This window comes from Pseudochaenichthys georgianus, chromosome 18 (assembly GCF_902827115.2).
Source record: "Pseudochaenichthys georgianus chromosome 18, fPseGeo1.2, whole genome shotgun sequence".
NCBI lineage: Eukaryota > Metazoa > Chordata > Actinopteri > Perciformes > Channichthyidae > Pseudochaenichthys > Pseudochaenichthys georgianus.
In genome coordinates this window covers 22,551,440-22,574,812 of record NC_047520.1, presented here as the reverse complement: position 1 = coordinate 22,574,812, position 23,373 = coordinate 22,551,440, and the positions used below count along the sequence as shown (strand labels likewise).

Here is a 23,373-nt window from a genome sequence, read left to right as displayed (position 1 = left end):
AATAACAACAAACCTGGAATTATGCATTTGGGACTTTTTTTTGCTTTTTTGTTGTTTTTTGTTGTTGTTGTTGTTTTGTTGTTGACCTCCAAACCGAGGTACGAACCGAACCGTGACTTCTGTGAACCGTTACACCCCTAATGGGAACCCATAAATGCAGGATCAATATATTGAGTCAATGTGTAGGTATTACATGCAGAGCTCTTCTTCTGTAGACAAAGCTCTTGGCATGGATGCACTGTATGCAGGGCAGAAATGAACTCGGGTTGTGTTTCTGGCTATTTCCAAACACATGTAAGAAATGGACGTCACGTCAGTGGTAAAGCATGATATCTGACCAAAAGGGTGGTTTCTCAAAAATAAAGACAATGCAATATAAGCTGATGGAAAGGTTTTTTTAAATGACACCTGGACATTAGGGGTGCAACAACTAATCGACTTAATCGATTACCAAATTAGTTGCCAACTAATTCAGTCGTCGATTCGTTGGTGACGTCATCACGTGTGTTTTACGCGCCGTTAAGCTCCAACGTTATCCGTCTTTTTATCGGTACTGGAGACATTTAAACAATATATGTCATGTATTATTGCTACATAAGCATTATATCGCAGTCTTAGTGTCGCCAACTCGTTTCTAATACTGTATGCAAAAAGACAAACAAAAATGCGTCTGGTGTATTTTCGACCTTTCCAATCCAGACGAGATCTCTCTCCCGTCTGTGTGCGAGGGGGCGGGGCAGTTTACACACACGCAGCTGCTACATGCAGCAACACACGGCGGAGATGGCGGAGAGAAGCGCTCCAAGGTGTGGTTAAACGTTACCCGTCTCTAGGTGGACAATGCTCGTTGCCAAGAGTAACACGAGCAATTTGTCTAAACATTTAGCAAAAGTGCACCGGCTTCGACTGCCTTTCTAGTAGCTCTGTCGCCCCATCCACAAATAACGCTTCCACGTCAGCAACACACGCAGTTAACACAATTAAACAAACATGGGTTAATGATTAGAGGTAACTGAGTTATTTATTCTGTTAAAGTTTCAGCTATTCTGTTTACAATTCTGTTATCACTATTATTTAATTATTATTATTTAATACGATTTGTTAAAATATTGTTGTTTCTTTTGATGTGAAATATTATTTATTTAATTTAAATAAAAAGCAATGTTAATTTTGTTCACAATTTGTTAAGTTAATTTAATAATATATGTATTTTTGAATCAAGTATTCATCTTTGTCTTCATTGTTAGTTTCCACATGCCTAAAACAACCTCAAGCTAAATCTAAAAGTTGATGGCTAAATAAGAGCGTTTGAGAAATTGTGCAAGGCATAATAGTCCGAATAGTCGATTAATCGTTTCATTAATAGATAGATTAATGGATTATCAAATTAGTCGTTTGTTGCAGCCCTACTCGACATGCAGGACAGATACAATGAGTCAGAATGATCCAATGAACAAATCCATACACTACGAAACAGAAGGCATTATACATTGCTGCATTGTAATGGATAAGCTGTCTGCGATGACTCCCATCACACAGGGAAAGAGATTTTTAGCAGTGTTTGACAGACTTCAAGAACATCTCTTGAGTACTGGATGTCTCTCCCTTGGCTGTCCCAAAATATTGTTTAATTTATTTATGAAAGAGGTTGTTTACCCAGATTAAGCAGGCTGGTCTGCTGGGTTGCTGGGACTTCTAGCAGGAGAAGGGCCACGCCCATCAACAGCTCGTCCAATGGTAGCTCCTATACACATAAACAATGAAAGTTGGCACAAATATATCTTACATATTATCAGAATTAAAACACTGAATTTATCCAAGTGGGGGATTTTTTTTTTGTATGCTACATTTTTAGAATAAGATAATAATATTTATTTTAAATGTTTTAACAACTTAAAAATGTGCAATGAATAAAATATTAAAATAATAATCTGAAGTTGTATTGGGTCATATCGTTGCTGGTGTCACCTGTTGGCAGGCCGGCAGGAGCTGCTGTAATAGGTTGAGAAGAGGTCTGCAGTCTGCATTCAGCCGGAGGCAGCACCTGCAGGCACACAGCACCTGGAGGGTCAGCCCCACCCTCTCTGACCTCCACTGCTCAGGGGCCGGGACCAGAACCTGCAGCAGGGCGTCTACGAACCCACAGAACTCCAGCACCGCCTCCACACTGTCCACCTATCAGCAAGAGAGGAAACCCTGATGAAGGGGCCCTATTGTGCTTGTATGTGCATGTACATGGTCTACAAAGCCTAAGGGGTGGGACGTCTGCCAGCAAAACAATCAGAGCAGACTGGGCTCTGATCTGATATTAGCTTGTTACCTGCATGTGTGGCACCAGCTGACAGAGGCAGTGCAGCAGGCTCTCAAACACCGGGTCCTGCTCCTTGTTCTGGAGGAGTGATCTGGCTGCTGGGTGCGAGGGCATCAGCACCCTGAGGAGCCCGTGGCGCAGCAGGGCGTGCTGCGGCTGCCTCTGAGGCTCACAGTACAGGTAGCGCAGGAAGGGGGCCAGCATGGTGACGTAGGCGGGTTCATTCCTGCAGAAAACACAGACACCATATTATGTCGGCAAATATCAATCGGTAAGGTTGATACTGTGTGGAGATTCCTCATATTGAAGCCTTGGAGAGAGAATGATCCATGGTGCTGTATCTGGATGTATTTCTTTCACTACATAACAGCTGATGGTAGTTAGACGAGTTATCTGGAAACGATGCCGGCCACAGATGGCTCTGAAAGCCATGCAGTGAAGGAGGGTGATTGGACGGAGCCTTCAGTGTGTGGCAGCCATGCTCACCTCTCCGCAGCCTGCTGGATGAAGTCATCAATCTCCAGCAGCAGAGCGGGCCAGCAGTCCACTCGGTTCTCCAGAGCGGTGATGTATGGGTGAGGGTTGTTCCTGCAAAGACGCATCACGGATGTTACTGGATGTGTTCGAGGAAATGTTTGGAATCACCAAAGAAATCACAATTCTTCCCGTGGGGAACATGAACCTCGGTACAAATACCAAATCCATACGATAGCTGTGGAGATATTTCACCAAAGAGCAACATCATGGGGAACCTCCAGGAGAGCCATGAGGACACCCTGTCTGGACAACTTAGATATCCATAACCAAATCTTGGTACAAACATTTCAGTTTGGTGCAAAGCCATAGAGTACATGTTGACATACTGCGAAGATGTTACGTTTGATGTTATTAAAGTAGATGTAGAAAGTCAGAGGATAACCACAGTTACCATATAGCAGAGTTTCCGTTAGCCGGTAATTACCGGACTATGACCGGTAAAATATGCTGAAGACCGGCAAATCTAAATCTCTCCGGTCAAAATGTCCGATCAAAATAATTTCCCTTTAGAGCAATACCGCATCAGTTGCGCCACTTATGTGACAGACAAAAGAGTATGTGACAGACAAGCATAGTCAACTCTAATGTCTAACACGTAATGTGGAGAAAGAGATGTCCTGGATGGGTTGATTGTGCGTTGATCTGTTGGTAATGCCTCGGGGTTCCGGTGGGCATGTAAACAAATGCATAATGCTGCGCTATACTTTGTGGCCTCACCCGGTTGCATAGCGACACTTATTGTTTAGGTGTCTTTTAATAAGCAGGTAGTCATAGCATTAGCTAGAACTAGCTGGATCTGATCGATATGGACATAAACGCGAGTGAAGTCTAATCTGACGGAGAGAGAGATCAGCTGCTGCTGACGAGTCGACACGCAGCTCTGCATGATCACATGCAGCGGTGAGCGGAGAAAACACACACTTCAGGTTAGAATATCACACGTAGCTATTTTAATTACCTCTCAAACTACCGTAACTAGTTATAGATATGTTTAGTTTGACTGTCGGGTCACTCATTACTGATCCGCGAGCTGCATGAGACTGACGGGCTGTCAGGAGAGGGAGAGAGCGCTCTGTTTATTATTCCCGTGTTATTGTAAATTACTGTTCACTTTTGAAAAATGTACTTAATCTACTATAATTAGTTTGTTTAATATCGAATCATATCAATTTGTTTTAAAGCTCAATAAATAACAAAGAAGACCTTTGACCAGCGGAAAATAATAATAAAAAAGAACGGAAACTCTGCCGTACAGCTTCCATTAAGATGCCAGATGTTAGTAGCTGCGCACCTTTCTGAGTGCCTCTATGAAACAAAGAAGATGGAGTCGAGATAAAACAGGATTTTCCAAGACAGATGCATGAGTGCACCAGCCAATCAAAGTCATACACAAAGCTAACTCCTGTGCTTCACAAACCATTATCAGTGAGTAACGTTATGGCATAATGTGGTAAATACCCTATTTGCACCTCTCCATGTTGTACTTGCATAACACAGAATACACAGTGTATGTAATAAGAATGAGTGACAGCTCCTTCTTTAAGGGCTGCTCCAGCTCTGCCGTCACACGGACAGACAGGAACACGCTCCTGCCAGCAGCCATAAGCCTTTAGCAGCTCCCCTCCGGCCTGCAGGGAACTCACCGCTTCATCGTTTGGTTCCTCCCCAATGAACAACAGTGAACACTAATTGATATACTACCATATGTATATCTTTTTCTGCTACTGTAATATATTGTGGGAATTCTCCACAAATTGATGTAGTACATTTTATATTGAGTATTCTTGTGGTTCATGTCCTTTATACTTTAGATATGTACATGGACTTGCTGCCGTTTATTCATTTCAATTGTGCTAAAATGTCAATCCAGCCTCTGTGGGACGAACACAGGTAACCTGATCCTGATGTAGCCAAGCACAGATAACGAGCGTTCCTCGATACCCACATGGCCAAGTTCCCGCTCTTGACCCGTCCTGCATAAACAACCCACAGCCTCCATTACTCTTGAATTTGCAGACCCATTAAGCCCAGACAAAACACTGGGGTCAGACCCAAGGTGAAGCCTCTGTGTATTGTTAAGATTGTGCCCACAGCCAGGCCAGAGGTTAACACAACACGTGGTGTGTGGGGGGGCAACCCCACCATCAGCTCCACTTAACCGATGCGTTCCATCAATCACATTTTTAAGTGTAGGAAGGAAGTTCAATGAGTGAGAATGTCTGTGCATGTGGCAGCCTGCAGTGTGGCCCAGACATGGACTACTCAGCGACTGCACCCCCCCTCATGCATCCCCCTCTTCACACAGTGTAATCGGTCAGACCATCTCTGCCCCCTCCTCAGGTTCCCCGTGGCTGTCTCCAAACCCCTCGGCTTCAATACAGCTCCCATCCATCAGCCTCTGCACTGCTCCCTGCTTTTCAGCTGCCACACAAAGGAAGTGGCAGGAAGTCAAGGCGGACCCCCCCCTCCTTTTAGTTCAACTCCAAGTTCACCGCTGAGTGCTGGCAGACAGATGGGCCAGGTAGGATCCGCCTGTTGTCACACCGCTTCCTGGGGGGGTCTGCAGGTTACAACAACATCTGAGGGGGTTTGGGACACAGACCTGAATAACCATCAGATATAAATCCAGATTCTGTTACTGCGTCTCCTATAGGGAATAAGAATGTGCCGTCATCAACGGCAAGGCGGCCCTCTTTGGAGGAACATGGTGGCTGCAATCTATTGACCTAACCTGTACAGCGAGCGGAGTATCCGTAACGGTTTCCCTTGAACCGTTACACACGTTGTTGCTAGGCTCCGTGATGCCCCTGGCTGCTCCGTGATGCCCCTGGCTGCTCCAGACACTCCTATGATCAATGAACAAAACACAGAAAGGACCACTTTGTTCTTTCAGGGAGACGTAGCGAACATCAGCAAGAGACGCTGAATGTGTTTCCCACAGGAACCCAAAGCACGACTCTGGGATGATTTGGGGGAACGCTGATATCTATTGAGGCTGCTGTCGCTATAGACCAGGGGTCTCCGACACGTCCAATGCACCTGAATCAGTCCGTGTGGCTGCGGCTCAGAAACACACGGATTTATGTTTTTAAAAATGCTGGCGTTAGCACCATGTCAGGTCAAGTCTTGGATTGCAGAGTATGAATGTCCTCTTGTTATTTTCAGTTGATAAATACTCGTGTAAAGTTTGTGAAGGCAGGAGGAAAAAAGCTTCCGCGATCACCGTCTCCTCTCCGTTCCTCCAAACCCCACCCCCGCCCTAAACATAATGAGTGACAGGCTGATAGTGACCCGATAGAAACTTTATTATTCACTTAATCACTGATTGAGATGATGAAGCTAACTTAATCTCATACATTCAGTAAAGGCCCTGACACACCAAGCAGTCACCAGAGGACTAGCCCACGCTGAAGTCGGCTGTTGCCTGGCCGTGTTCTCCTGCGTTTTGGCCATGTGTCGCACGGGAACACACCGCACCGACTTCAGTGCGTGAGTGGCAATAACTCTCCTTACCAGCAGGCGGCGGTAGTGTGTATTCGTCATTCAAAAGAGGCAACAACCGGAAGACAGAGAAGAAGAAGAGTATCTTTTCTCCGTAATATCATACAGAGCTGGCCTCTCCTGGATCAAGGTGATGAGCAGGTCTTCGTTTGCATCATTCCAGATCGCCATGATGAGATGAAAATGAATAGCAGTCTGTGTGTGCCTTCTTAAATCGTTTGTTTACGTCCCTCACTTCCGCTTCGCTTCTCATGCACTGATTTGCTAGCTGAACAGCCAATCAGAGTGATTATTTGGTCCGACTGCCAGACCCGATGCATGGCCGATTCAACATGTTGAATCGGCCATGCATCGGGTCTGGCAGTCCAAATAAGGCGTGTCACGGTCGACGGTGCGGGACACACCAACCTGACTACGGCGCCGCGAATGCCCGACAGCCTCTGACGGCCTCTGACTCCCAAAATCGGGTTGGTGTGTCAGGGCCTTTACAGTAAGACGGAGAATGTAAGTGTGCACCCACATGCACTATTTTAGTTTGTATATGCTGTTGTAAATACTCCTGTTGTCTGCTGTGTTCAGACTCAAGTCCTGCGTGTGATGCCTCATTCAGGACCTTCAGTGTCCTTTCTTTAACAGAAGACTGTTGCTAGAAGCTGCAGCTCGACTGCAGAAGCATTAGCTTTTTGTTTTTGAGGATGGAACAATTTCACACAGATATAGGGAGGCTAGACCATACAGATTTATTATGGTTTATAATGTCATGTCAAGACGAAGAAGAAAAAGAAGAAGATGGCTGAACTGTTCAGTGTCGATCCTGTGGAGATGGAGATGGAGGTTATACATCTCCACAATCATGTTCAGCTTAAGCCTCAGCAACACTCACAACATTTCTGGAACCTTGTAGACCCAGAAAACTCTAAGAACATTCACCAAGCAGCACTGAACATGTCTGCTTTGTTTGGCTCTACTTTGTGAAGCAGCTTTTTCTGACATGAATGACATTTAAATACAGAACAAGACGGACTGATGAACATTTCAATGACTCTTGGAGTGAACCTAAGTGGGTCCAGCATACACCTCTATGGTGGACTCCATGCAGCGCCAGTCATCTCACTAACTGTAAAAAAGAGTGAATGCCACTTATTCTACATGTTTGTGCCATAAGATGCTTGCAAGGTGGTGATTAAGGTGATGTATTTACGATGTGGGCCATAATAAGAAGGGACATTTATGTGAATGTTCAGTGATTTACTTACTATTACCTCAGTCACACCAACGCAACTCCGGTTCAAGCTCCGTGCTAGAGCTTTTCAGGTTCAGAACCGGTTCTTCGGTTTAGCTCCAGCTCTTTTCACACCGCCCAGAGTCCGACTGGTGCTGCGGCATTGCGTCATTGTTTGCATCATGACGTAACCGTTTGCGTGCCTGCTTCATAAAGCCAAACCGCGCGGAAACCCCTCACAGCTCACACCGACAACAACAATGGCCGATTGTGCTCCAGCTTCCTCTGCACCTCTTCAGAAGACCAGATTCCCAGCAGGTAGCTGGTCTCTTCAGTGGACCACTGCTGCTTGTTAAGTTTCTCCATCGTTGTGTACAAACTGGATACAACGCGGGCTTCTTGTTGTTGTTCAGGAGTTGATCCCGCCTCTGCCCCCGCCTCGACGTAAGCGTGACGTATGCGGTGCTTTTTCTCTAGCCGGAAAAAAATGTTGGTGCTTGAAACGAACCGGATTCCGGAGCTAAGAGGCTGCTCCGCTGCGGTGTGAACAGGAAAACCCGGTGCTTTTCAAGCTCCAGCTCCGAACCGGCCCTGAAACACCGTTGGTGTGAATGAGGTATATGAGGGCCATAATAATATGTGAGAAATTGTCATTTTCTTGGACCTTGATGTGAAGTAAAGATTGCTGATAAGCTTTGGGTATTGCAATTTCACACGTATACAAAAGCAGCTTAATTCAACTGATGAGTGCTATGTGAATACATGTAAGCGATGTGATGCAAGCACTTCATTTTTTCAAAGTAGCTCTCAGATGAAGAAAGGTTGGAGACCCCCGATATGGACTCTATCCTCCTAAAATGGCCGCGATGCCCCAGAAAAATAAATATTGCACCTGATGCTGTCTTGATATAGCATTAGTCTATATATTGATTTAGACAAAATGTTGATTAATTGTTCAGCCCTATAGAATGATGCAGAAATAAGTCTTAACCTGTTAAGCCCTGAGCCTGTTTTTCAGGACTCGAAAATGACATTCCCAGAACAAATGACTATATCTTCACTTCTGAAAGGGGTCAATTAATAATCTTTTTCTCAAAGCAATGATAAACCTGTGAGTTGGATGTAGAACAGTCAGAATCGATATGGATTTTTTTTATTTTAAAGTAAATTCAGATTCGATTTTGATGATTGACACTTCTTTTGAACCATTAGAGCCAATAGAATCGAGGGGAAGTTCCTAAAATCCATCTAAACATTACCGATTGGTGAATGAGTGATGCGTGTCATACACTCTAGTATAGGGGTCTCCAACACGTCGATCGCGAGCTACCGGTAGCTCGCAAGACCTCAATAAGTAGCTCGCCAAGCAAATCCAAAATGTAAAAAATACACACAAAAAAAAGGAAATGTAATTAAAAGAATCTACCCTATGCATAAACCTCAATCTTAGCGAACTCTATCTACTTACTACAACTCTATATCTATCCAACACCCCTCCTTCCCCACAATGAATATCGACCAATAACGTTCTTGCAACAGTTTAAAAGGGGAGTGATTAGTAAAATATGCATAAATAAAAAGAAAGAATGCTAACTAGGTAACATAAGATAGGAATAAACAAGTTTAAATGATTTGTTATTGGTTGTGATCATATTCTAAAGATGTTTGGATTATTGAAAACAAGTATACAGCTCTCTTTCATCTGAGTGTTGAGAGCTGTATCCATAAATTCATGTTGCTTTCAAAGTGCACCAGATTGATGCTTTTAACTTCAACATTTAAAAAAAATATTTCCCGGGGGTGCATGACCCCGGACCCCCCTAGAGGAGGTGAGGTCCACCCCAAAATAAAGCAGATTAAAATAATTAAATTGCATACATTTTCTTTTAGTAAACACTGAAAACGGGTCCCACATGACCCAAAACAGCACACAGAGTATAATGTTAAAATGTGCTAAATATATACACTGCAAAAAACAAAAAAAGAGAAGTAAAAGTAGCTCACCACTTGTTTTATTTTTTGAAAGTAGCTCTCATCCTAAAAAAGGTTGGACACCCCTGCTCTAGTAGCTATCGTAGCAGCTATATATGAAAACTCTGTTATTGACATAAATATGACGATGGATTATCAGAAATCATTTCAAAGTGACACAGACACATTGGATTGACCTATGGATTAACCTTCAGCAGTGTCTTTATCGTTTTAATGCCATTGAACACAACTTTTGATCAGAACAACAGCTAAGGTAAGACAATGTCCCGTGTTTGCTCCGTAAAGCTCTGTGTTGTGATGTCTGTGTTTGCTTCCCCTGTCGCGAGTTCAGATAGCTCAGTGATGATACCTATACCCCTAGAATCTGTGGAATCTCAGCTTGCTAATCAATATCTTGTTTGTGCAGATCCGATATGTAATAAGGGTATTTATACCTAGAGTTCTGTGCCAAGTGTGTTAGCATTTTTTCACTCAGTGCTCATTTAGACGCTTCTTGTGTTTTGTTTCCGTAAAAATGGTTCGTATTGTCAGTTAGCTGAGTTTCTTCCCGTTAAGTTGTTATGACACAGGAAAAAAAAAACCTGCAGCCCCCGCGGGCCTCCGGGTTGAACAGGTTAAAAGCTGAACATTTGTTTGTATTAACCACATCAGGTTCTCTTGTCTTAAAGCTCACCTAGTATGCTATAACTTAACAATTTAAAAAGGGCCATATCTATACAAAACATGTCTCGGAAGTGTTTTACTCAAAATACCAAACCGATCACCCATTGTAGTTACTAAAGTGCTGGCCACGCCCCTTTGGAGCTGCTGCTGGCCACGCCCCTTTGGAGCTTCCTCATGCAAGCAGTGAGCTCTGGAGAGAAGGCTGTCTACCAGCAGAAACTCAGCTAAACGCTGCCATATTATGTTCCAAACCACATCAAGCATTATTTCTGAAACAGTATGGAGCTCAAACACTTTCTCTCTCGTGGGTTTACCACAAGGTCAGTACCCTATCTTTACACGTACTGGGTGTTTCTCAATGTCGAGGACAGCTGCTCCAGTGCCACTATTTCAAGGACACTACGTCATCGAGTCCCGCCGAAGGACTGTTCCAATGTCCAGCATACTTGGAATTCTACTGAGGCCGGCGTACTTCGTTGCAGGACATTTCGAGGCTGCACATGTGTAGCCTCCGCGGTCTTAAAATCCCCACAATGCTTTGCGCACGGAACAATTTCCAAAATCTGTGGTGGAAAATGTAAGGCAGGGCCTCTCATATGACGCACACCTGCACACTTGCTCGCCTGTTCCATTCTTCGTTCTCCGAATGAAAGGAAGGATTTTTGCCTAGCCTCTGATGGACCTGACTCAGAAGACATGTCTTACCAAGGAAGCGTCCTCGACATTGAGAAACACCCACTCTCTCCAGTACAGCGATAGCTTGCTAATCAGCAGCAGCAGCAGCAGCCATTGTACCTGTGCCAAAGAAATCCTCAGTGACCTGCCTGAATGCTTACCGGCCTGTGGCACTCACCCCCATCATGATGAAGTGTTTTGAGAGGCTGGTAAAGAACCTATCGTCTCCATACTTCCCCCCACACTTGACCCGTTCCAGTTTGCTTACCGCCCTAACCGCTCTACAGAGGACGCCATCTCCTCTGCGCTCCATGTGAGCCTGGCCCACCTGGAGGAGAAGAACACCCATGTGCGAATGCTGTTCCTGGATTTCAGCTCAGCGTTCAACACAATCATCCCCCAGCATCTGGTAAACAAACTGGGACCCCTGGGACTCAACACACCCCTGTGTAACTGGCTGCTGGGTTTCCTAATAGAGAGATACCAGTATGTTCGGGTCGGTAACAACACCTCCAGCACCATCACCTTAAACACCGGCTACCCGCAGGGCTGCGTTCTGGGTCCACTGCTTTTCACCCTGATGACCCACGACTGCAGCTCCAGGTTCAGTACCAAGCACATCATAAAGTACACGGACGATACGACAGTGGTGGGACTCATCAGGGACAACAACGAACAGGCCTACAGGGAGGAGGGGAAACATCTGACAGACTGCTGTAACACCAACAACCTGATCCTGAATGTCGATAAAACAAAAGAGATCATTGTCGACTTCAGGAACAAAAAGCACGGTCACCCACCTCTCCACATCAACGGCACAGCAGTGAAGACTACAGGCAGCACCAAGTTCCTGGGGGTGCATAACACAAGCAGCCTGACCTGGTCCACTCACACCACATCACTATTTAAGAAGGCACAGCAGCGCCTACACTTCCTGCACAGCTCCCCCCTCCCATCCTCACCACGTTCTACAGAGGAACCACAGAGAGCGTGCTGACCAGCGGCATCTCCATCTGGTCGAGAGACTGCAACGCCAAAGACTGGAAGTCTCTGCAGAGAGTGGTCAGGACAGCAGAGAAGATCATCGGAGTTTCTCTCCCTCCCATCAGAGACACCGCTCAGAAACGCTGCCTGACAAAAGCCCAGAACATTTTAAAGACCCCACTCGTCCTCACATGCTCTGTTCTCCCTGCTGCCCTCCGGCAAGAGGCTCCGCAGCATGACGAGCAGAACAGCCAGATTCTGCAATGGCTTTTTTCCCCAAGCCATCAGACTGCTGAACAGCAACATAAAGATTACATTACGCTGTGTAAAGAGCACATATTTGTTATATAGTATGTCTATTTTATTTATATGTATATAGTAAGTCTTTATATTTTAAACACACTCTTTAGTTTTAATTTTATCAGCACCACGTTACTATTATTTATTTATATGTACAATTTTAGCAAGTTTTTATATTGTCCTGTTCCTGTAAGCCAGTACCACGAAATTTCGTTTTAATAGTACACACTGTGTCTCGTTGAAATGACAATAAAGTATGTCTAAGTCTAATGTAAACACAGACCGTATTACTTATAAAACACGTCGCACATTGCTTCTGATAAAAGAGTGCATTTTGCATAATCGGTGACCTTTAAAGTTAACAGTTTTTTTAATGTGTGATGCCTGAAATAAGAACATTCGTTAAAACGAAATGTCAATTGTCGATCTATGACATGAAATATGTCTGTAAATGGGTGACTTGCTTCTACGTGTCATAAAAATGGAGGTTGCTAACATTTGACAAAAGAAGCGACATCACGGCGAACATTAGCCGCCTTAAGCTTAGCGGTGGTGACGCACAGCCTGTACCTGACGGGGAGGCATCGGGTATGTGGGAAGACCTGCAGGGGACACTCCGGACAGACTTCACTCAGACTAACATCAAATGGGGATGAGGAGGTGTGGTGGACGGAGCTGAACCTCCCTGATCTGGGGGGGGGGGGCTGCGACTCCGAGGCTTAGTGGCAGATTGCACGGGGCAGCATCGAGCAGCCGGTCAACAACGGGCACCAGTGGGCATCCTCCATTAATCCTGCAGCATTTACAGTTACCCAGCAGTGCCAGGGCCCGGCGGCCAGACTGCTGCCCCCCCTCCCCCACACATTCATCTTCCCACCAGGCTGCCAGACAGACGCAGACAGCACAGACAGAGATGAAGACTGAACGAGAAGGAAGAGGACAATGGGCAGCAGGAGAAGAGAGAAAGAAAGAAGGGATAGAGACGTGTGGAAAGGTTAAAGGGAGGAGGTGTAGAGGTGGAGACAGGAACATGGAGAGCAGGAGGGAGGAAGAGAAAGCAGCACAGTCTTCATCACCCGCTGTAACTGAGTAAGGAGGCCCCGGGAGGAGGAGGAGGAGGAGGAGGAGGAGGAGGAGGAGGAGGAGGAGGAGGAGGAGGAGGAGGAGGAGGAGGGCTGAACCACAGAGAACTAGTCCCTCTATGTATCCGTTTGGTCATCAAATCAAGACGGTTCTCTTAACAAAAGCAGTTCAAAGGCCTCCAAGCCAGTTTTCCATTGGCTCTGATATCTGTCAAAGTTACAGCTGAGAAGTTTTACATGTTGTTTGTAAACAAGTCATTCATTCACATTATCTAATCCAAAGATGAGTGCATCCCAAATATTGATACTTATTCTACATAGACCTTTTCCCCAGAAGACAATTCCATACTTTGCAAAGGAACGTCAGAACAGTCATTTTCAAGAGCGGGCCTTAAAGAGACAAGCGCTAAAAACAAGCATGTGCTGTTTGCAAATGAAAGCATGTACAAGAAAACAAGTGAACCCTTGGAAAAAACAGTTTGTATGTATAGATGTAGATTGGTACTAAATGATGGCCATATCTTCACCTTAGTTACAACAATCAGCACACACATTCTGTTTTAACTCATAGCAGACCAATACTAATTGGCTATTAGTTGTGTTCGTCAAACATTCCCTGGGTAGGTTGGAAAAGCTAAATAGATATGAACCCCTCGACTTTAAACAAAAGCTAACTGAGGTAGGGTTAGCAAACCTTGTTTTATTAATTGAAGTGTTTTTGATTTCTAATAATCACTCAAATATTGGGAGTTTCCCAAACACAAGAAGCATCTGCTGTCGCTCCCTGAGTGGGCGCCCAGCAAAGATGACGGTTTAAAAAAGACATGAACGATTATAAATGTCTGTGTGTTATTAGCTTAAGCACATTGTATTTGTTTGTTATTGTGACAAGTGATAAGTTGAAAATCAGATCAGATTTTATGACAAATTCCTGCTCAAACCAGGACATTCCAATGGGTTCACATGCATTCTATTGCCACTGTATACATGTACTAGAAGGAACATGAAATACAACGAGGAACTTGAACGGGAGCATTATGTGCAGCCTTTAAGTTGTTGCTAATAACATTTATAATGGCGCCATATCTCAGTAAGCCATGAAAGAGTTTGAAAGTGAGCCAGCAGTAGGACCTGGAAACTGAAGCAGCTAAACTGAATTATTCTTTATACAATGTCCACCTGTTTTTATTAATATATAGAAAGATAACATGACAAGCTGTGGTTTCAGGGGAGGTTGCAAGCTGAAACTTTTTCTTTTGCAAACAACATTTGGACATGGTAATAGTTTTGTTCCGTTTGAGTTACGGTAAAAAGCCCTTTATCTGACTGAACAACTAAAGAAAGTGCTAATACGCTTCAGGAAAATGATTTGCTAGTTCAAAATCTACTGTCCAACTGTCGGACTTTGTGATTGTAAATACACCATTTAAGTATAAATGTTGGGGAAATACTGAATGTTCCTTCTATATCCGAGTAGCACATGATAACAGAGGCGCTACGTAGCGGTGTACGTAGCCGGATGTATGACTCTACTCTGGGAACTATTTGTCCCACGCAGCCCTGTGTGTGATGACTACTTCCATGCTTGCAAGGATACTAAATACATGCATCCTGATATTGAAGACCAAGCCGGTGCCGAGTAATCTTTTTCTAACAAAATTCAAAGGGCACAGGGCATCTCTGATTATCTCACGTATATACAGTATGTGTATGCTCGAAGCATAGCCTATATTTATACAAGATCATTTAGTAACCATGGTTATATGTTTGCAAATGCAGATATTTCTTGATACATCAAAGGAATTAAATCAGAGTTCTCCAAACATAGTGGGTGTTTCTCAATGTCGAGTACGCTTGCTTGGTAGCACATGTCATCCGAGCGTCTTGCTTCAGAAGCAAGGCAAGAATCCTTCCTGGCATTCGGAAAACGAAGAGTGGAACAGGCGAGCAAGTGTGCTTCATATGAGAGCACACCTTACATTTTCTGCCACAGATTTGGGGAAATTGGTCCGTGCGCAAAGCATTGTGGGGATTTTAAGACCGCGGATAATACTTTATTGTCAGATCAAGTCTGACTAATTTTATTAAATCGTGGGACCCGGTATCTCTGATTTGATGGTAACAATTCATACTCTCTGTTCAGGACATGTTTGGGTCAGAGGTTATGGTGAGCGGATTCAGAGTCTCTCACAGGGTCGATCTACTACCTTTGAGCAGACGCTCACCCGGTGGAGCCGTTTGGATTTGAAAGCGGCAGAGAAACACTTGTGCCATGTAGTAATGCTATACTGTACAACACTCAGAATCACAGATGTAAAAAACCAAAGTAGAATTTGTCTACTCGCCCCGAAAGCGGTGGAGAAAATTCTGCAGACAAAACATAAATATAAACATATGAGGCAGAAATGCTTTTTGATGTGGTACATGTGTGACATGAACACACAACACAAACATTGAGACACAGAAAGGCTGACCTGATGGAGTACGGACAGCTGAAGTGTTTTTCTGCGTCTCTCTGGTCGGCCTGCATCTGCAGCAGCCTGCCAATCACCTTCATCAGCCCCTGGACATTTCTGTTCAGATGGTAAAACACAGAACATCAAAAAAAAGATCAAGAGAGATTCAAGGAAAGAGGAAAACTGTACCGTTAGTGGAAATAAATGTGAGAGGATCATATCAGTCATGTGTTTACTGCAGGACCATCGCCATGACCACATGGTCACAAGAGGGCAGTTATTTAAGCTCAAAGTCATTGGTATGCCTGTTTGTTCACGGAAGAAACTGAAACGTTCACTTGAATTAAATGTATTATGTATGTAAGTTAATATTATTGAAAGTCGAACTAAGTACTTTTCTATTTAAACATCATATTATTGCTTGCAACTAACCTAGTACAGTCATGCGAAATGTGTTGACATTACATTTAATTCAACGTTTCAGTTTTCCAGTTTATCCACGATCGAGGGAATTTGAAGCCAACGTTCCAAACGGGGCAAAAGTTAGGAGGGTATAGAGTGGTGCAGGAATGAGGCATTGTAGCACGTCTGGTTCCCTTGAGTCGTAGTCAACACACGTTTGAAGATTTTGGTTAGATGCCTAAAATCCAGTCTGAGGTTAACGCAAGACGAAACCACAACGTCAGTAGATACCCCACTTGTGAATGTCCAACGTTTGTGCTTCTTAAAAACGGCAGTAGCTAACAAGTGTCTAAAAGAGACAAAAAACATCACGCCAAACAGTCCGCCTAGTTTGAAAATGTTTGTTTATAGTATTACGTTACTATTGCATGTACGCTAAAGGACACATGAAAGGAGTGTTGATATGGGAGATTGACCTGTCCTTAAGAATCATGAGTGTGTGTTTGCCAGAGCTTCAGTTCTGCTTTATTCCAAAGTCCAATGGAAGAATCCCATTACCTTCCCCCCATCCTTCCCCTGTGAGTAAGAGCATGTGTTCAGTGTCAGGGACAGGACATGGAACAGGTTTGCATCATTATGGTGTGGAGCAGTCTGTTCCGTTTGTTTGTTTGTTTGTTTGTTTGTAGCCTTTATGTAACCAGGTGAAGCCCCTTGAGATCAGAAGATCTCTTCTTCAGGGTGAGCTGCAGGACATCAGTTACACATGTACCATAGAAACAACAGAACAACAATGAGGATGACAACATAATGTACAGGGTACAGTTTACAAACTCTATGTACAGTGACAGGTACCGTGAGTATCAGACAGCATGGCACCCAGCGAGTTCCAGAGTGATGCAGGGGAACCAAAGAGCTCAGTTTCAAACAGGTCTGCAGACTGTTCCAAGTTAGAGGAGCTGCTCATCTAAAAGCTTTCTTCCCTCAGACAGTCCTAGCACTTGGCACATTTAATAAAACAGCATCATGAGATCTCAGGCAATACGTACTTTCAATTCGCAGAGAGATCAGAGAGCAGATGTAAGTTGGTAGTTTACCCAGCATGGCTTTGTAGATGAACATGTTCCAGTGACTGAGCCTCCGTACAGCTAGTGAAGGCAGACCTGCCTCGGCACACAGGGTGCAGTGATGAGTGAGTGCTTTACAGTTAGTCACACATCTCAGAGCGCTGTGATAGGCGGCATCTAACTGTTCCAGGCAATGGGCAGGTGCTTTCATATAGACCAGATCCCCAGAGTCCAGCACAGGTCAAAGGTCAGAGCCTTTTCCTGGCCTCAAGCGAGAAACAGGACTTGTTCCTGAAGAAGAACCCTAGTCTAACCCTCAGCTGTTTAAGCAGATTAATGACCTGAAGTTTAAAAGTGAGACAATCATCAAGCCAGATACCAAGGTATTTATAACAGGTAACCACTTTGAGTGCTTGTCCTTGCATAGTAACAATATCCAAAGCAGTGTCTGTAGTCTTTTTAGCTTTAGAGAAGAGCATTACCTTGGTTTGATCCACATTTAAAAGAAGCTTTAGTTCAGAGAGCTGAGACTGAATAATGTTACAAACAGCCTGTAATGTAACACCAGCCTCCTGAATGGAGGGACCTGCACAGAACATCACGGTATCATCCGCATAGTAAAGTAAAGTAAAGTAAAGTAATGTAAAGTAGCTTCATCCACATGTTCACCTAAACTGTTAATATAGATGGAGAATAAAAGTGAACCTAAAACAGAACCTTGAGGAACACCATTAGCAATGTTCAACCACTCAGAAGACAGTCCATCAAAGTGAACACATTGGGACCTTTCAGAGAGGTAGTTCACAAACCTCCCACTGCATGGCTGGATATGCCTATACTGAGTACCTCTGCTTTAAGATGCGATGATCAACGGTGTCTAACGCTTTGGAAAGGTCAATAAGCAGAGCTGCACAACTCTGCTTATTATCTAAGATACTCGTAATGTCATTCACCACTTTCATCGTGGCAGTGATGGTGCTGTGATTCTTTCTGAATCCTGACTGATGCTTACACAGGATATCATTTATACATAAAACTCCTTTACTTGTTCACTCACTAAGCGTTCAAGAACCTTAGCCAGAACTGACAACTTAGAGATTGGCCTATAGTTATTTAAAATAGTTGCCTCCCCTCCTTTCAGTAAAGGCAAGACATAAGCAGACTTCCATACTTTTGGAATTGTATTTGTGCTGAGGGAGAGGTTAAAAAGAGAAGTGAGAGGTGGAGCAATAGAATCTGCAGCTATCTTTAAAAAGAAAGGTTCTACGTTGTCCGGGCCGGCCGGTTTCCTAGGATCTAACTTAGATAACGCTTCATGAACAATGCGACTGTGTTACGAGCTCAGGAAGCATCATGCTGACAGAAAGGGGCTGGGTATATTTAATAGTAAAAAGTCTCCCTAGAGTTATGCTAGAGTTGACACTTCCATTAGGGTTTTATAATTAGATTATTCACAACAAATGGGGCAACAGGAGAACGGCCACAGGCCTTAGGAGTATTACTGTGGGCCTGAAACATAAAACATGAACTGAAAGGATGCTTGAAACCTTCATAGCAGTGAGGGAAACAGATTGTGTTCTGTGGATTCCTCAATACCTCTTTCCCATTGCACATAGTCCCTATTGTTCATATCAACATATTGGTGCTGCAGTGCAGATATACGGTCCATTCTTTTGGCGTGTAAAAAGGATTATGGCCAATTATTTATTGTCCTACCAACCATTGGCAAAAGGTCATTCAAAATGCCGACCCAACAAATCCCATTTACGACGAGTCATATTATGGAGAACAGAAAAGGTCACTTTGCAGTAAGACTTGATCCTCCTTCTCTGATGGGGGTGCGGGTGCGGGGGGGGGGGTTAATGGATCACAGTCAGCAGAGGGGGCAAGGACACTGTGGGAGTGTCTGAGGGCTGAATTATGCTTCTGTATAAAGACGCTGTACTTGATCAAAGTACCAGTACTCTGTCTGGCAGCGTTTATTCAGCCCCTTCCTGTAGATGTCGTCCCATTTTTAAATTAAATGTTTCATTTTTTCAGTGCATATTACAAAAAGGGCATGTTCTGTTATCACGGTTGGTTTGATGACAGCGTCCAGGATTATCCTGAGACATTGTAAAATAGACACTAGGGTTGCCAGACCATGATCAAAATCGATTATTCGGCAGCCCTGGCGAATAATAATCGATTATTCGACCGACCCCCCCCCCCCCCGCTTTAGTCGCACGTGTGAGGGAGAGGGGGGTGGGGGTGGGGTCGGTGTGTAGCATGCTGCAGCAGCAGTCTGCTCTGCACGCAGGCTTCCTCCAAGTTTACAGTAAAACAAACTGGTGGTGTGACCAATGGCCATTTACAATTATTAATACTATTACTATTATTAGCATATATATATTTATATATATTTTGGTTGAAACTAAGCCAGAAAAAAAAAAAAACATAAATAATAAAAAGAAATATATATAAATAAAATCGATTTTTAAAAATAATATTCGATTATGGAGACTGTAGCGAATATTCGAATAATCGCTGGCATCCCTAATAGACACGTCTCCAGATTTGAAGGAATGGGTCAATACCATGGCTGCACCCGACGAGATGCTGCTGACTAGCTGAGCGTGAGAGTGGTGAGGATACTCCCGGGACATCTTATGGACACACATAAAAGTAGAACTTTCTTTCATTTCAAACGTAACCAACAATCATGACTGCACACACTTGTTCTTCTCCATTGCTGATGAACTACATTTCTATTTTATTATTATGAGTCCAGGACGTGTGGACACTAACTTGTTACCCGGTTAGTGAGTGGTGGGATGGAAATGGGGATTTAGTCAGCATTTGCTTTATACATCAGAACTTTGTGAATTTGAATGTGAGGTACATGGTTTGTATCACCCGCTTCCACACATAAACAAGTGCTTTTGCTAAGATGTACAAGGAAAGACAGATTCAGTAAAGGGTTACTGAAACGTTGTCCTGGAACATACATTAACCCTGCGTACAGTCTGCTTCAAGGTGCCTCTGAGTGCAGGCGAGAGGTGAGACTGTACCTGGCGGAGGGCAGCAGGTTGAGCACGCTGTGGAGGACGTGCTGCAGCTCCGCATGCTGCTGCTCCACCAGCAGGACCACGGCGTCGCAGCAGGAGGAGCGCACCAGAGCGCCGTCACTGCAGCACTGCTGCCACAGAGCCTCCAGAGCCGGACCCTGAAACACACACACACACACACACACACACACACACACACACACACACACACACACACACACACACACACACACACACACACACACACACACACACACACACACACACACACACACACACACACACACACACACACACACACACACACACACACACACACACACACACACACACACACACACACACACACACACACACACACACACACACACACAGCCTATCACCCTCCTGTCGTGTTCGGACACATCTGACCGAGTTACTACTTTCAGAAATATTTTGTCTTACATTTGATTGTTTCAAGGCCTTATGATATCCTTCACAGTCGGCATGTAAACGTATTAAACTGCTCATCACACCTTTCATTGATGTGTTGTGGGTTACTAAACTATACCTACGGTGTTCCTGGTCAAACATGAGCGCCATTGGAAATGCACGGGTAACCCTAGATCGTGTTCATCCATCAGAGAGACAACAACATGTTCATTTTGGAACACATGTTCACTGTCTATTCTTTGTATCTGCACTGCAGTTATCCATGTACACCAGTACTGTGTTTACAGCTTCAAATGGTGTTCTGTAACATGCAGTGATTTGTAATAGTTGTTGTGTTCATGCAAGAGCAGTTAAAAAAGACCAGTACAATGGACTGCCATCACCAAAGTGAGGAGGGGGGGGGCGAACACGACAGGAGGGTTATAACATGACACAGATTCTCTGCAGCAATGGGCCACGTCAGTGTTTCCTCTAGCCCCGCCCCCTCATGGCTCGGCCACCCTGGTTTGATCTCCAGGAGAAATAAAGGCTTGCTTGAAGGCACAAGGGAAGAGGATGCTACTTGTGTTTGTCTTCATTAGCGGGTGAACAGCGGAACAACCAAGGACACGTGGAAACAACATGTGGAGTCTGTGGTGTTGGGACTTGCTCTGAGGAACACACATCCTTCCAGCAGCAGCAACAATATTACCACGCATGGGGAGTAACGCTGAACAGTTGTTGTTTTAATGCAAGCTTCTTGGAAAGTGTTTATAGAAATGCTACATAATTAGGCAGCAACTCCAACAAATGAAACAATTTTCAGAAAAGGAATATGAAGATGTTTCATAAGGTCATCATAAGCCACAGACTGAAATGGTTCTGGCGTTAATATGTAGCTCACCTGAGGAGAGGACTGTGTGATCGGCCCATTGGAACCTTTCTCCTTCAGCACGGCAGCAACAAGAGTTCTCACCGTCTGGGGAGAAAAGAGGTCATCTTCTATTTTCATTTCATCGGTGGCTTCTGAGTCTGGTAACCCTCATGTATGTATCCTCTGCAGCAGAGGTGTCTTCTGGTCTTCCTCTCCCAGGGGAGAGTTGCGTGGTTCTGGCCATAATATGGATTACAACAGTAGTCATAGGGCTTTCCACTGTGCACTAACTCTACCAATCGCAGCTGTGGAGACATTGGTATAGTTGTCTCTTTGTAGGACACTGATTTAAATTATTCTTAAACTATGAATTCTTTTTATGCTATGTATGTAATTTATTATATCTAATGCCTTGTCTTTTATCTGGACCCTGAGTCTGTAATAAAGTTTTCATTCATTCATTCTACCTCTGCTCAGCCCAACTGATGGTCTCAAACACATTCAGAAGGCATTCCACACAGACTCCTGACAGGGCCACGTGTTCATTGAGAAGCCTTCCAGGTGACGACCTCATGAAGCTGCCTGACAAGCCAAGAGTGAGCAAAGCTGTCATCAAGGCAAAAGGGGGCTACTTTGAAGATTCTAAAATATAAATCATTTTCTGGATTTTTATCCTTATGTGTTAACTAGATAATTTCATGTGCTCTTTCACAGTTTTGATGTCTTCTGTATTAATCTACAAAGTAGAACTAAAGTTAAAATAAACAAAAACCATTGAATGTGTGTCCAAACTCATGAATGGTACTGTAAATATACCCTCGGATAACGTACTCGGTGTCTTACCTGGGCTTGTATGACAGGGCTGGGGAAGTCAAAGCGTATCTTCAGACCCTCCATCATGCCTGCGGGTCGCGCCTGAGAGCAGAAACTCCGTCAGAATATGAACACAGCTGACTGACAGTAACCAGTGTTAGAACCCCAGGAGGGCTCGGTGCTACCTTGTACTTAAATCAAGAATATCACATATCGTGGAGTCAGCCTTTGAAACAGAAGCCGAGTGGTGCAGCCACCTGTTGCTGCGGAGCATCACTGGAGGTCTGCACACCCATCCTCTGAAACCTGAACCCTGCCATGTGTTTTCTAACTATTGGCCCGACATCATTTCCATTCAATTATTCAGAAGTCGTCAGCAGACCAACACTCACCGACTCACAGGTTGCTCAGCAGACCTCAGGCCGTCTCAATGTGTGCTGACCCCCAGCTGTCTGTGTCCATGTCATGATACGAGACAGTCAGATTATGGATATTCTAATATGGCATAATTGTTGACTTTCCCTGGATTTAAAGGTCGCATTACAGTAAGTGATGTCATTTTCAATTTCTTATCATTTCTCTATACCCACTAGGTCATTATATCTCCATAACTGATGATTGTTGATCAGAAATCTCATTGTGTAAACATTTGAGAGCACCAAAGGTAAACCCTACAATGTAGTTGCGTTGTCAATATAAAAGCTATTCATTCAAAAATAGCGGGGCATTTGATATAATCCACATCACCTAGCGCTGATCTAAAGGTTTTGAAATGCACACTTTTTTGAGGTAATCATTTGAATATGTCTGCTGCTGATTATGAAACATTTAATTATAAGATGCCACTGAACGTACAAAACCATCGGCTTGCCAAATGCTGCTTTATTTGCGGCAAGTAATTTTGCTTTACTCGTATGGTCAGATTATCAAAATCAGAAATACTTAATTGACTGGGAACATTTTAGTGACTCTGAAAAAACTGAAACGTTGACTTTAATTAAATATATACACTAGGTTAGTTGAAAGCAATACTACTGGG

The 23,373-nt window shown here is 44.0% G+C and overlaps 1 protein-coding gene across 1 annotated transcript in view; it reads right to left on the bottom strand.

The window, feature by feature from the left end:
• Window positions 1–23,373, bottom strand: part of focad (focadhesin) — a 69,796-nt gene that overhangs the window by 44,524 nt on the left and 1,899 nt on the right. Inside the window, exons 2-9 of the mRNA XM_034106137.2 lie at window positions 22,365–22,436; window positions 21,552–21,626; window positions 20,240–20,394; window positions 15,742–15,840; window positions 2,798–2,899; window positions 2,321–2,537; window positions 1,969–2,175; window positions 1,657–1,744 (exon numbers count right to left, since the gene is read on the bottom strand). Coding sequence (XP_033962028.1) covers window positions 1,657–1,744; window positions 1,969–2,175; window positions 2,321–2,537; window positions 2,798–2,899; window positions 15,742–15,840; window positions 20,240–20,394; window positions 21,552–21,626; window positions 22,365–22,436 — 1,015 coding nt within the window. The remainder of the gene's footprint in view (window positions 1–1,656; window positions 1,745–1,968; window positions 2,176–2,320; window positions 2,538–2,797; window positions 2,900–15,741; window positions 15,841–20,239; window positions 20,395–21,551; window positions 21,627–22,364; window positions 22,437–23,373) is intronic.